General features: G+C 43.2%; 1 protein-coding gene across 4 annotated transcripts in view; it reads right to left on the bottom strand.

Annotated features, from left to right (window-relative positions):
* The window catches only part of AFF1 (ALF transcription elongation factor 1), a 124,289-nt gene that overhangs the window by 68,048 nt on the left and 42,727 nt on the right, over nucleotides 1-13,514 (bottom strand). For all 4 annotated transcript variants that reach the window (XM_065061804.1, XM_065061803.1, XM_065061806.1 and 1 more), the window contains 2 exons: nucleotides 2,984-3,104; nucleotides 1,553-2,464 (listed from right to left, as the gene is read on the bottom strand). In XM_065061804.1, the coding sequence (XP_064917876.1) occupies nucleotides 1,553-2,464; nucleotides 2,984-3,104 (1,033 nt within the window). The remainder of the gene's footprint in view (nucleotides 1-1,552; nucleotides 2,465-2,983; nucleotides 3,105-13,514) is intronic.

Below are 13,514 nucleotides of genomic sequence, written 5' to 3'. Positions count from 1 at the left end.
TTCACAGCACAGCCCAAACACAGGTGGGAGATGCCTTCTGAAATCTTCAGAAGCGCCTTCCCAAACACTCTGACTACTGCCCTTTCCTTTTTCTCTCCAGTGAAAGCTAAGCCAGACAAATCTAACCCAGGTCAACTGTGCCAGTCTCTACCACACATCGCATATGATCTCTAGCCAACTCAAGATCCAGGGAGAACTCTACAAAATATCTGTATTCTCAGAAGTAAGAGGGCTACTTATGTACAAGAACAACAGCATCATGTTCTGAACTGCACCTGCTAATCTGCAATTCCCCGCACTCCGCCTTGTGGAATCAATTCACATCTCAACCTGGAAAAGAGCAATCCAATGACCAAGAATGAAAGATGAAAGAGCACCTGAAGACAGAAATCTGACTGCAGCTTGAAACCACAGATTCTCACTCAAGATGGAAGTCTAAGCCCCACAATATTACTCATTTATAAACAGGGGGCAGATGAAGAAGCTAGCATTTCCCTTTCAAGAAAATAACAAACGTGAGGAAGAAGCTGTTCTCAGATGAGCAGGAAGAACCAGAAATTTACATGCAACACATTTTAGTCTCTGGCCCAAGTGCCACCTCTTGACTGTAACAACTGCAGCTTTCCATCCCACGCGTTTTGTAATTCCCTCCTCAGTCCTTAGTGGAGAAAGGACAAGTGTTACAGATATTACAGAAGGAAGGTTTACTTAAGCTCATTGCCCAGGCTGCTTTCTGCTGACAGGAATAAACATGCAGCAGAGTTCTGCTCATTTTGCTCATGGTTGGGACAAGACAGACATTGTCTTCTTTGCTCGAGGGCAAAATTTTACACAACTTTTAGCATCTTGCTTATCATTGAGAACTCCACCTTTACACTGAATTTACTTAAATCTTCAGAACTTGCTCAAAAGGTATTTGGTGAAGTAGGAGACAGAATGGTGTCATGTTTCCTGAAGAAGCTAGGCTAAATCCATCTGGCAGAAACCTAGAGAATGTTTCTTATCCATATCAATGTTTTCCTGATGGTCTAACGTGAGATCTTGCAAACTTACTCAGGAGAACCTTCTGATGTTCACTGTCACTTATCAGAAAGTTCCAAAACCTTCAGCCTATCAGGTGACCACAGTCAGCTGTCCCAATATTCAGTGAAGATTTGGGGCCTCTGTACCCCATAGCACTCAGACTGAGTACTGACACTCTGCATGTCCCAACTGCAGGTGCTTCACCACTTGACCTTCTCAGCACATCATTTCCCCCTTCTCCTTTGCAACAATCTTACAGAGGCAAAATAAAAATCACAGCAACTAAAGTAGTCTCTCTAACCATAAAACCTGCTGAAGCCTCACTGAGAAAACCACAGAATCATGACAATCATACCAAATAGGCATCTTACCCAGGTAGGCAAAAGTCACCCTCATAATGCACTTTCTACAGGTAATAACGTGCACACAGCCATCATTGCTTCTGGTGGCCTCTGCTCCTTAGTGACCTGTGCTTCCACAGCTGAACTTACCCTGCTGTGAGAAGGGACCCCCCAACAGCTGCACTCACCTCTATGGGCTCAGAAGGGATTTTCAGTTTAGATAGTTTGGCTTTGGCGTTCACCTTCAAATCCGAGATCTTTTCATAGGGTTCTCCGTGGTATTCCTCTGGCAGATGTTTGAGCTCTGGTGATTCAACTGGCGCCTGATCTTGGCCATCCATTGGTCTGACATAGGCAGTTGGTTTCTGCTGCATTGCACTGGTTTTTGATGGCAAAGGTGGGGGAAAAGTCTGAGAGGAAGGCTGAGTGGTGCTGGTCAGGTTAACAGCTGAGCTGTCCCGACTTTCCTTCTCCTGTGATCCTGCCACTAGGTCCTGAGATGATTTTGTTTGACTGTGGGTTGGCCCATGACTTTTGCTGCTGTTCTGCGACCTCGAATTGATATGCTGGCTGGAATGTAGAGGTGACAGGGGGGCCACTGGAGAAGACAAAGATGGCAGTAATGGAGAAAGCGCCAGAAAGGAGGCCTGCAGTTCATTAGGATGACCTTCACCAACTGCACGCCTGTCATTTCTCTTGTGGTGAAAGCCTGCGTGACTTTCTTGGCCACCACGATTGTGTTCTTGACCTTGGCTCTGACCATTGGATAAGCTGTGACTCTTGGCGTGCAAACCTGAAGCTGGTTCTGTTCTGGACTGTGCCTTTTGGTAGTGCATGGAGTGGCTCGGAGGGGGAGGAGCTACAACTGTAGGTCCCATGTGTGGATGTCGAGTTGTGCGGTGGAATGAAGATGTTAATGTACGGCTGGTCTTTTCAGGGAAGTATGGGCGATCAGGCTTTCCTTGCGGAATCAGAGGAGCAACACTTTTTGGAATCCCTATGAGATTCTGATGGGATCTGTTGCTGATAAGCTCCTTGACCTCCTCATAATTGCCCAGCATGTTCTGAATTCGGCTTGACAACTCATCTTCTTTATTGGTCTGCAATAGAAGGGCAGGGGAAATTTAAAAAGCAGTGTCCCTCTGCCCCATAAGATCCAGCTCAGGAAAAGACTTTCTTCAGGATCTTATTTTAATTACCATGCATCAAGTTACACAGGATCACATTGATCCTGCAAGCAGTCTCTCCAAAGCAAGTGTGACTGCTCTAGGCAGTATTAGCTCTTCTGAGCCAAGGCTGCAGGTGTTCCTGTACTGTTCAGGAGCACTAACATCAGACCAGTTTGTTCCAATCACAGCTGCAGACAGACAGACAGCCAAGCTGCTCTTGAGTACCCTCCCTCAAAACCCCCAGACTACAGGAGGCCCCCGAATCACCCTGCCCAATCCAAAGCCCACACTGTGTTTCCATCATCTACAGAGCTTTAAGTATGTACTCTGATGAGCAGATAGGAAGATGCTGTGTTTCCTGCTCATCTCCTATACTGTACACAGAGGCCACAGCTTCTACCCCAAACCTCTTTTATCCTCTCCCTCCACCACGCACCCCCCTACCATTACCTTGTAGGGTTCTGCAAAGAGGGGAGTCTTCTCAGGGAATATGTCTCTCTCTTGCAGAGCCTCCTGATTACGCCTCTCTTTCTCTCGAATACGCAGCAAGTTTCTGTCCTCATTGTACAAGCTTTAGGAAAGAGAAAATGAAAGGAGGGTTAACACTTTACACCAATGTTATCAACAAGTATATACTTTGTGCAGAAACTGTGGTTTTCACACAACAGTATGCATCGAGCACGGAAATAATTTCAAAATCCGGAGAATCCCCTATTTTGAAGGTGTTGCCACTTTCAGAGATTAAACTTTACCTACACTATAAACAGGCTTGAAAACTTACCCTCCACTTTAAATGGACATTTGGAAGGCTGATTACTTGGCAAATCATGTAGCTGCATTTAAAGCAATCATATAAATGTATTTAAAGTGTCAGGAATTTGTAAAACACCTGGTAGAATCCCTCTGCTTCACCTGACCCACATATACACACAGTCAACTCTGTCAGCCACATATCAAAACAGCAGGAAAGCTGTGACACAACAGGCACAGGATGACTTGATGGAAAACCAGATCCTGGAAACCACAGCTCCTCTGTAAAATATTAGTGCAAAATAAGGGAATCCATTGCTCTGATATTTATGGATGTTTGGGAAGAAAAAATGTGCAGACATAGTATGCAGATGCAGGTATTTCTCTCCTCTTTATACTCTATTGCATAGTCTACTACATACGTAGAATTCCTATACACTTCTCCGTACATTCAACTTCTCAAATGTCCCAGTCTGGAAGGGAAGAGCCTTGTTTTCCCCACCAGTGACATTTTCTCAAATACCACACACACATAATAATCTACTGAAAGTTTAATCACCCCTAAAGGAGAGGTAGACAACTGGCTTTGCTGTCACAGTTAACCAGGAGGCCCGACCACTGCAGAGGGGGCTTCCTGACTCAAGGGGAGCTCTGGAAAATGGCAAATTTCCATATATGGAACCACAGCAAGGATGTACTTGTGCCACTAACACAGAAAAACATATTCAGAGGTTAGACTATGCACATTTAAAATAGTTTCCAACTTCATTAGGGCTGAACTGTTTCCAAACATAGCAAAACAGAAGTTTCCAGTAAGCTCTATGTGCCCCACTTCTGCAAAAAACGCAAAATAATTCTAAAAAAAAAAAAAAAAGAAAATATATAAAATCAGTAAATATACTCAATCCTTCTGTTACAAACTATATAATAGAAACATTTTCCTCTGTGCATCTGATGTCATGTGGCATGTGAGCAATTTCTTGTCTATAATCGGTTAGTTGGTCTGTTGCCCAGTGTGTGCAGGGGAAGATTCGTGCAGCCAGATATGGGTGATACCAACTGCAGAAGACAAAATATTTGGAGCAATTCTAAGGCAAACTAGAAGAAATCTTGGCTACATCTACTACTTGAAAGCGTATGCATGTGAGTGGGGTTTTTTTTAAGGGAATGCATTTCAACTTGACCGCATTTTTTAAACGAATCTGTTCAAATTATCTGGAAAACTTTTAGTGAATGAAGCACCATTTTCCAAACATTCCAGGAAGTAAAAAATGACCCTATAAATATCTTTTATACAAACTTAAAAAAAATTCCCTTGACAAAGCCTCAAAAGATGGTTTTAACAGCTAAGATGCTGGCTTTTAGTGTGAAGGAGACATCTGAAACCTCCTCTTCACCAATTTGTGTTTGACAACACGTCCCAGTTTCAGGAACACCAGCACCAACTGTAAAGCAAACTTTTTAAAAATTATTTTTCTATTTTAATGGGCATGATTTAACCTGGATCAGCTCCTCTTCACCCACTGCTCCCCAGTCCATTTCCTCCATGGCCGCACAAGCACTCAAGCCAACACAACAGGGAGGGCAGAGGAACAAAACCACTGCCCCCGGTGGCAGTCCTGGCTCCTTGCCGTTTCCCAAGCCTCTTCCACCTGCAGTCAATATCTTCCCTTCACAAATTCCACAACTCTCTTGCAAGGAGTTCTTCTGATCTGGATTCATCAAGACTCTTACAGCCACCTGGTGCTCAGGTTCATCTCTCCCTTACCCACCTTGTATTTTTTCCTTTCAAAAGCTTAAAACAAAAAGCTTCATTGACAAAAGGATAATTTAAAGTTGGTTTTAACCCCTCCTCCTGGAACTGCCAGGAGACAGGATCTGAGATTACGAGCAGAAGTTCACACACAATGCAGGTTGGCTTACTCAAGCCACATGCCACCCATTTACTTTTGTTTCATCACAAACTACAGCAAGTGGGCAAAGCAGACATAATCCTATCTCAGGCTGGAACTGGTTTTCTACAAAAAACTTCTCACCATTTCCTTGAGCATCAGCTGATTTCCCTGTCATGTTTTTCTCTGTCAGTTCTTCAGCCACAATTTTCGTCATTTGACAGCGGGACATTGAGGAAATCAAAAGACACAAAGGGGAGATCTGCTTTTTACAAGTGTGACAACTGTGTTGAAGGGAGCAAAGCTCCTTCTGCCCCTCAGTGTCTTTTGATACACATAAATATTTTGGCCTGCACAACATTGTCAACATCTCAGCCCACCCTGTTACTATTTCTGTCTTGATCCACACCGTGAATACCAAAGCACTCAGATCTACACAGTAGTTTTTAATACAACTGCAACACCAATTATATGCACTGCTTTTTTTGGTTTTTTTTTTTTTTTTTTTTTTTTTTTCCTCCCTTCTCCCTAGTACTTAATAAATTATAGAACTTATTAAGTTACTCACAGTGTTGGCTGGGGTACACAGTACACACAGAAATTGTGCTAGCTTTCCTCCAAATAGATTTTGTTACTGCAGTTTGCAGATTGTTGCTGCATACACCAGATCCAAGCCCCCCAGAGACAAGCTGCTGAGCTGGCAAAGCTCTGTGCTGAAGCCCAAGATCATAAAAATAAAAGTGATTTTAAAAGCTCATCTACACAACACAAAAGGACAAAAGCCACAGCCAATCTATCTGTTTTTAAAACGGATTGCTTTAAAATGAGGCAATCTCATTTTATCTTCCCAGGTAAGAGACTAGATGACTCTTTCTGAGGAGATGGAGAAAGACATAAAAGCTACAAAGTCGAACACAAGTCTCTTGGGGAACACTGTCAAGGCTCAAAAAGTAACTTCTCTTTTCATAGACCTATTCCTGACCTCCTTAACCACCTCAGTTACCTTTCAAAAACTCTGATGTCATAACTGTAGCATACCGCAGCACTTTACAATCTGCATTATTATTTAGTAAGGCACATCCAATAGGACTTGAAGATCTTTCAAGGTGCACTGCCGTAGCAGTGGTCGTTCCTGTAAAGCACCGAGGACTTTGAGTATCAGCCCCTGCACACTACAGGAGTCAAGCGTCATTCCTTGTGATGGCTTCCCTACCCCCTGCTTCTCTACCTTTCAGCAGTAATACAAAATACTCTCCCCAATCAGCTTCTTCACATAAGATTTATGACCAAGTAGATAATGTAGAGCAACTTTCTTAAAGCAAACAAACAAATAAATGCGCAAGATACTTTAGATGGAAGAGCACTGAGAGGATGAATCACTCCACACTGAGACTTTGCTGCAAAACAAACAAGTGGAAATTCTGACCAAGAGGTTTTGTGTTTTGTTTTGTTGTTTCAACTTGCAGAGCAGAGGAGTGAGCCAAAGCCCACTGAAATCAGCAAAAACTTCTTATTGGTTTCAACGGACTTTGTGTTGGGCAATGAGAGTGTGTTCTTCAGTCATGCAAAACAGGCCTGACCTAGGGCACACATGAGCAGACCTCCTGCAAAACGAAGGGAAGTCATCATTTGGACACTACATATCAGCAAGTAGTTCAGCTTCTGCACCTTTAAAAAAATTTTTTAAAACTCACATAACACCAAAACCAAACAACCCACAAACATTTAAAGTTTGAATTCATAAATATTAACCTTGAACCAAAGCCTTAGCACAATATTACTACTCATTTATTTCATTCTCTTTACCACAATCTCTCTTAACAATGACATCAAGTCTATTAAAACAGAACATGTGTGTGCACATACATGCACAAGCAAAAATTTACTGAAAAGGAGGCAAGAAGAACATCAGTTTGACATGTTGGAAGGATTAGGGAAAACCTCACAGGCTGTTTTCATTTGTTTTCCCAGGATAAAATCTGCTATCAGCACTGACTGATCAGTGTTCTTGTTTTATATCACATCTTGCTGTAAACATCTCTACTATACTCCAACTTAGAGCAAGAGAAGCCCATAACTTGCAAATTTGAAAAATAACAGTAGCAATTAAAAAAAAAAAATAAAAAGGCAATATATTATGACCCTGCAAATTGTTTTCTACTAAAACACTATGCTACGTCCATGTGGATTACGGATATCCTGCTATTTCTAGGCTGGCGAGCATCCAAATTCAGAGCAATCAAGCTGTTTTCCTCAGAGGTTCTGATTACGTTCAGACAAAAGAAAAACCCTAAACAAACATAACTTGTGTCTCTTGCAATGATAATATTTACGGTGAGAAGTAGTTATCTTTCCTGTATGTATCCCAACACTGAATATAAAACATCTTACATGCCGCTTGCTGCAAAACCAGCAGCTGTAACACATCTAAAGGCCTTTTCTTTCCCTGAACCTTCCTTGACCCCAATGCTCTCTCCCCAGCAATAAATTCTTTCTAAAGAGTGTGTGAAGAGAAAGCGAGGAGGGACGGAGGGGAGGGGAAAGGACAGCACATTTTGCCATAATGCCATAAGTGCTCTCATGGTGACCAGTGGCCCAAGCTGCTGGCCACGCATCGCTGACAATCCAGCCAGCCAGTCAAGAGGGGTCATTCCCCTCCATTTTGCCCTTCAGGATTGCCATACACCCTCTGCCTCCCTTTCTGAAAGGGATCAAACATATGCTCGTGAGGACTTTTCCCCTGGCTGCAGTGCACTGGGGGAGGCACAGTTTTAAAAGCAGAAGGATTAGGGAATAAACACCAAGCAGCTATGCATTTGCTCATGCAGTTGAAAGCACCTGCCCTCCCTTCTCTAAATTACAGACAAGCCCTTGAACTACCTGAAGACAACAGCTAAAACTCATTCTAATTCATGTATTTTATCACACAGGTGCCAAGTTCCTGTGCACACTGCCTCATCTCATACTGAGAGGCTTTTCTTAAAAAATAATAAAAAATAAAGTTGTATTACACTAGATGGCATTCCTAATTCAGAGCAGAAGCAGCTGCAGTAAACTGACAAGTCCACTTTTTTAATGCAAGCCTGTAGTTATCCTGCTCCAAACATATCTAGAGACACTGCTTCAGTCTGCCATCAACTAGGTGACTTACAGTATTTGTCCATACGCTTTTGAAAACCTGGGTTATGCTGTAACGTACCACTACATGGTTTTCCCCAGATTCAGTGTTAGGAAGCCAGGCAGAAAGCCCTGGAGAACCGCAGTGGGCTCTGGCCCTGCATGGAGCTGTGCCAAGGGGAGCGGAGGCCTCCAGGGCCTGCCAGGCGCCATGACAGGAAACCCCGGCAGCCACAGCGCCGGCCAGGCTCCAGCACGCTCTCCCTCACCTATGTGCTGACCGGGCCTCAACAGCGCCAGGGCCAAAGCTCCTCTCCTTCAGTAACCTCTCCAGATCAGCAGATTTTATATCTAGGTTTTCCTAGCACAAGAATTCAGAGGGGGAAAAAAAAAAAAAAAAAAAAAAAAAAAAAAAACGGAAAGAAAAAACAAAACAGAACACAACAACCCAAACCAAACCAACAACAAAATAAAACCCCACACAACCAACCACAACGTTTCCTCCTCTGGAGACATTCAAAACACACCTGGACACATTCCTGTGTAGCCTCGTCTAGGTGTTCCTGCTCCGGCAGGGGGATTGGACTGGATGATCTTTTCCAGTCTCTTACATTCTGTGATTCTGTGAACAACCCCAAAACAAACCCACCTCCAAGCTCTTCCTCACTACTTTGTGGAAATGCTTTGGGGAAACGGGACCTCCAGGCTCAACACCAACGTGCCAAACGCATAAGGAGCTTGGGAACTGTAGGGCTTCACGGTCTCACCCTGTCCGTCTTCAGAAGGGAAAGGTTCAAAAATTTAGAGTTAACATAGTGCTCCATGGTCAAGCTGGGCTGTGCTCGACATGTCACCAGGCAAACCCAAATATCCCATACATTCTAACAGGCAGATAAGACTGGATGTTTGCCCTGAAATATTAGTTCAGCCTTGATAATCTTCAAACATGCATAAATTTATGATCTCTTGAGCTCCAAAACAAGTAAGCATATGCACAAATCTTGCCTCCTCTCCCACAAGAAAAGAAAAAAAATCATGCTTTCCTACACACTGAAATAGTAAAATACTCTTTGGCTTAAATCAGCACATGCTGGGGAAAGTACACCACTGGTTCAAGCAGTAAGAGATTTGGTTCAGAAAGTTACGCAAAGCACAGATCCCGACTCACAACATCACCCAGGCTTGAATCTATAACAGAAACCATAAAAAGACTGGTTCAGTGACATGATAATCTTTAGTATGGAGTTTCAAATGCTGATATGTGATAATCCGGCCCATGACAACATTTTCAAAAAATAGAGCAGTGCAGAAAGAAACTCTGCCTCTCCGCTTGTCTTCTGTGTTTTCCGTATGAAAATAAAATGAAAATAAAAATCTACTTCATTTTTTATTGTAATAAGACCTGTTGCTGGGTCCAAAAAGGAATTATTCCAGCAGCAGGGAAGGGGGTGGAGAAATGCAAACACACATAGTGCCCACTTCCTTCTGAATGCACAGAACCTCTTCCTCTGAAACATTAAGAGGGAACATTTCCTTTCAGTACAACTGCAGGAAATCACAAATTTATTGAAGCCCTTTTGTCATTAAAACAGATCCTTTTTTATCATGAGAAGTTGCTGGTCAACTTTTCTCAAGATTGAGACATACATTCTTGTTTAATTTGAAGGCAAGGCGCATTGCCCCCCCAAAAAAGTTCAAATGGAAATTATACAGGATGCACTAATAGCCTCACTGCAGTGCCTCAGCTGTGCTGCCCTGGAAGTCTTCACAAAAGAACTGCCACCCATTTATACAGACAGGATCACACCTACAAACATTAAATATGCAGTTCCGTTCATCTGCTTGAAAAGAAACATGGATAAACATATGGCACAGAAAGGTACCGTGCAAAACAGATGTGCTTGACTCTCACACTGTATCACCTAAGCAACTTACCTGGCAGTGACTGTAAGACAAGCAGATGAAAGCAGGACATGAAAGTTAATATTAAACAGCATCAGAAGTGCCTCATCCCAAGGTTTCCTTCCTTTACTTTATGGAAACATCATCAAGTTATGGCTTGCTGGATATTTTTAAGTTCTGTTTGTTTCACATCGAACGTTATTTCATAGAACATACACAGTTTGAACAGAAACAAATGATAAGAGGAAAACATATGGCAGCAGTGCAACAGATGGTACAGTTAGCCAATTATTTTCTGCATCATCATCAACCAGCTTTGGAACGTGCTTTCCAAAAATACATATCTTCACACTGGACAAATCAGTTGGAACTTGTTTTTCAAGTTTTTGCTTCCTCTCCCTCCTTCAACTCAACAAGTGCATCCAATCCTGTTTATTGACTGCATGACAGCAGCGTTAGACCGCTGAGCAAGGCCTCACAGTCTGTCTGTACTTCCACAGTGACTGCAAGAAACCTCCTGGCAAATAATTTTGAACAAAACCAATGTTCCAAGGAAATCCAGTACTGCTGCAAGCTTTCCTTCAAACCATATGAAAAAAATGATGCTGAATACACCTCTTCCTATGTTTTAAATACATGGCTCTTTAGGTTATACCAAAAAGCTGATGTGGAAAATGGCTGGGATGTTATAACAGGCAGCAGGGGACTGTCAGTTTGTTTAAGCAGAAGCCAAGTTGGCTTTTGCCAGAAAAAAACCTCTGTTCCACCTATGTAAAGTTCAGTATCTTCTCACTCTGCCTTTTTACAGTAATCTTTGGGTTTACTTTCTTACTTGTTTCCTATTTCTATTGCCAAGTTTAAAACATATTCATTACTCAGCCATTAAAAGGCTTTAGCTTCCTTTCGGCATCAATAGGCCTTTATTCATCAAGCAGTTCCCAAGAGTAAGCCCGAACGTTTCCTGAGAAGGGCTGAGCCCCTGCAGCGCCCAGTGACTCTGGCAGGAATTGGCAACTCTCAGATGTTCTTCAAACGTGACAAACCCTTCACAGGATTGAGCCTAAAACACTTAGATGGCTATGTACTTAAAAACACAGCCCAGGATCTGGAGCAGTATTTCACGGCCTATGATCTACAAACCACTGACGGCTCAAAAGATAAAAAAGCCTTGTGAAAAGATGCAAATAATCAACACTAGCAATCTCTTCTCTGCCTACTCAAAAAAAGACAAACAAATGAAAGGTTTATAACTTTGATTTTTCCCTCAAGCACTGAAATGTTTAAAATCTAATTTTACTTAAGTGTAAATGAAGGCAGTCACAGCAATGTTGCAGTAGACAGGCCTTTGGATACTTTTGAAAAAGATGTGGTGCCCTCCAGACAAAAATGCTTCCAACAGGAGCATTCCAAGCTGGGCCATTCCCTAAGCAGCAAGGCATCCTATTCCTCCTCCCCTCTGCAGCAACTGGAGCTCTCATTTCCCCGTCGACTGTTCCTCGGTCTCCGCAGACACGACAGCTTTTGATTGCAAGAGGCCAGAAAGCCTCACACGATGAATATATCACAGGAACAATGACCCCCTTCCAAAGCAGTGAACCCCTGAGAAGCCAGAACACAGTATGCAGTCAAGACTCTGTCAGCAGAAAGATGCTCCCAACAAAAAGCAGAAGCTCACACTGAGGACCAGCCTCACTTAACAGCCGTATACAGCAGCAACTTAGAAAATTTGGAAAGATGCAACAATCACTTTAATTTATACAATCTTTACTTAGTCGTCTTCAATAACAGTACTTAACGATATCGCCGTAATTGAAGCACCTGAACAAACCAGGAGGCAGACTTCCCGCTCAGGATGCTGCAGAAATTAAGTCTCTGAAGACACCCAGGCTTTCAACCGCACCCCATGTATGCTGTTAATAGAATGCTGTCAGCAAAGGTGTTAATTGTAAGTTACACAGAGAACACGAAAGTTGTCATTCTCCATCTAAATGCAAATATACTAGGAGGGCTTCTAAGAAGGTGTGGATGTGTGAAGTGTAATTACAAGGAGAGCAGACAAGGTGTTGGAACAATGATGAATTTAAGGCTTTGTTTGATCTGGCTATGGCAGGCAAAGGAGGAAATGTGAAAAATTTAAATCACCAGGTACTTGCAATGAAAAATCCTGACCACTCTGCCTCTCAGAGGTGAGGCGTTCTGTACACAGCAGCCTAATTCACCAGGCACACATCTCAGGACTTCCCCATGCCCAGTAAGTGGTCTGACTGCCTTTCAGCCCTGAAGGCCCACATGTCTTTCCAGGTAGCTAAGGAAAGATCTGCAACGCAAGTGCTATTTCAGTAATTGAGTATGCACAGAAAGATTTGGACAAAGCTGCTGTTGCTTTGGCTGCAGCACTGATGGAGCAGCACTAGATGTGCAGCCCAGGACCGGACTTGAACCCAGTGCTATCCCCAGGCTCCGAGAGCCCCCTCACAGCTGCACACCAAGCAGCCTTGGTTGTGGTGACCCAGCTGTGACAGACTGAACACAGGGGCAGCTTTTGCAGGCAACATGAGCCCATGTCTCTTCTCACTTCATCAGCAAGGATCAAAATGTTAGCCTGGTCAGGATACAGATAGACATACACCCTAATGAATGGGGTTACTTTGCAGAGGTGACAGCCAAGAATAAGTTACTCTAAGCTTCACTCTTTGTACCAAAGTCAAAGACTTCACTCTGCCACTAACAGTTGTTGTGCTCCTGTTGCACAGCTGAGCAATCATTTTCACATAGACCCAAGGGCCTCCAGAGCTGCTTCCACAGCACGCTCTCAGATCCAACACCGATGTGGTTCAGCTCAGCTTGGACTTTGAGAAATGTACACCCAGATCCCTCTGAGAGCACATCACATCCTGGCTTTGTCTGACAATCGGTCTGTTTGGAGAAACAGCATTCCCTGCTGAGCAGATCCTGCTCTAGCAGGGAGGGGACTCTGAGTCACTCATGATCACCCCAAGACCTGTCTGCAAGAAAGCCAGAGGAAACGATCACACAAACAGAAAAGACATTTACCCTTCAAAGGTACTTACATCATGCTTTCCTAGATCAAAGGCTGCTCGAAGTAAATACAAGGCCTTGGCACTATCAACAAACATACGGGGTGTAGCCTTTCTACCCAAATGTAAACTTTGGGCCTGCTTGGAAGTTTAGTTTGGAAAGAAAACATCTACTGTCAAAGCACAGGAAAATTTCAAAGGCCAGCCACTCTGTTCTTCTCACTGCCCCAACAGCACTCATGCAACTAATTAACATTTTTATCCCACTCCGTTCAACTTGTC

The sequence above is a fragment of the Columba livia genome, chromosome 4 (genome assembly GCF_036013475.1).
Source record: "Columba livia isolate bColLiv1 breed racing homer chromosome 4, bColLiv1.pat.W.v2, whole genome shotgun sequence".
NCBI lineage: Eukaryota > Metazoa > Chordata > Aves > Columbiformes > Columbidae > Columba > Columba livia.
The sequence above is the reverse complement of the archived record's forward strand: the minus strand, read 5'-3'. Positions and strand labels throughout refer to the sequence as shown.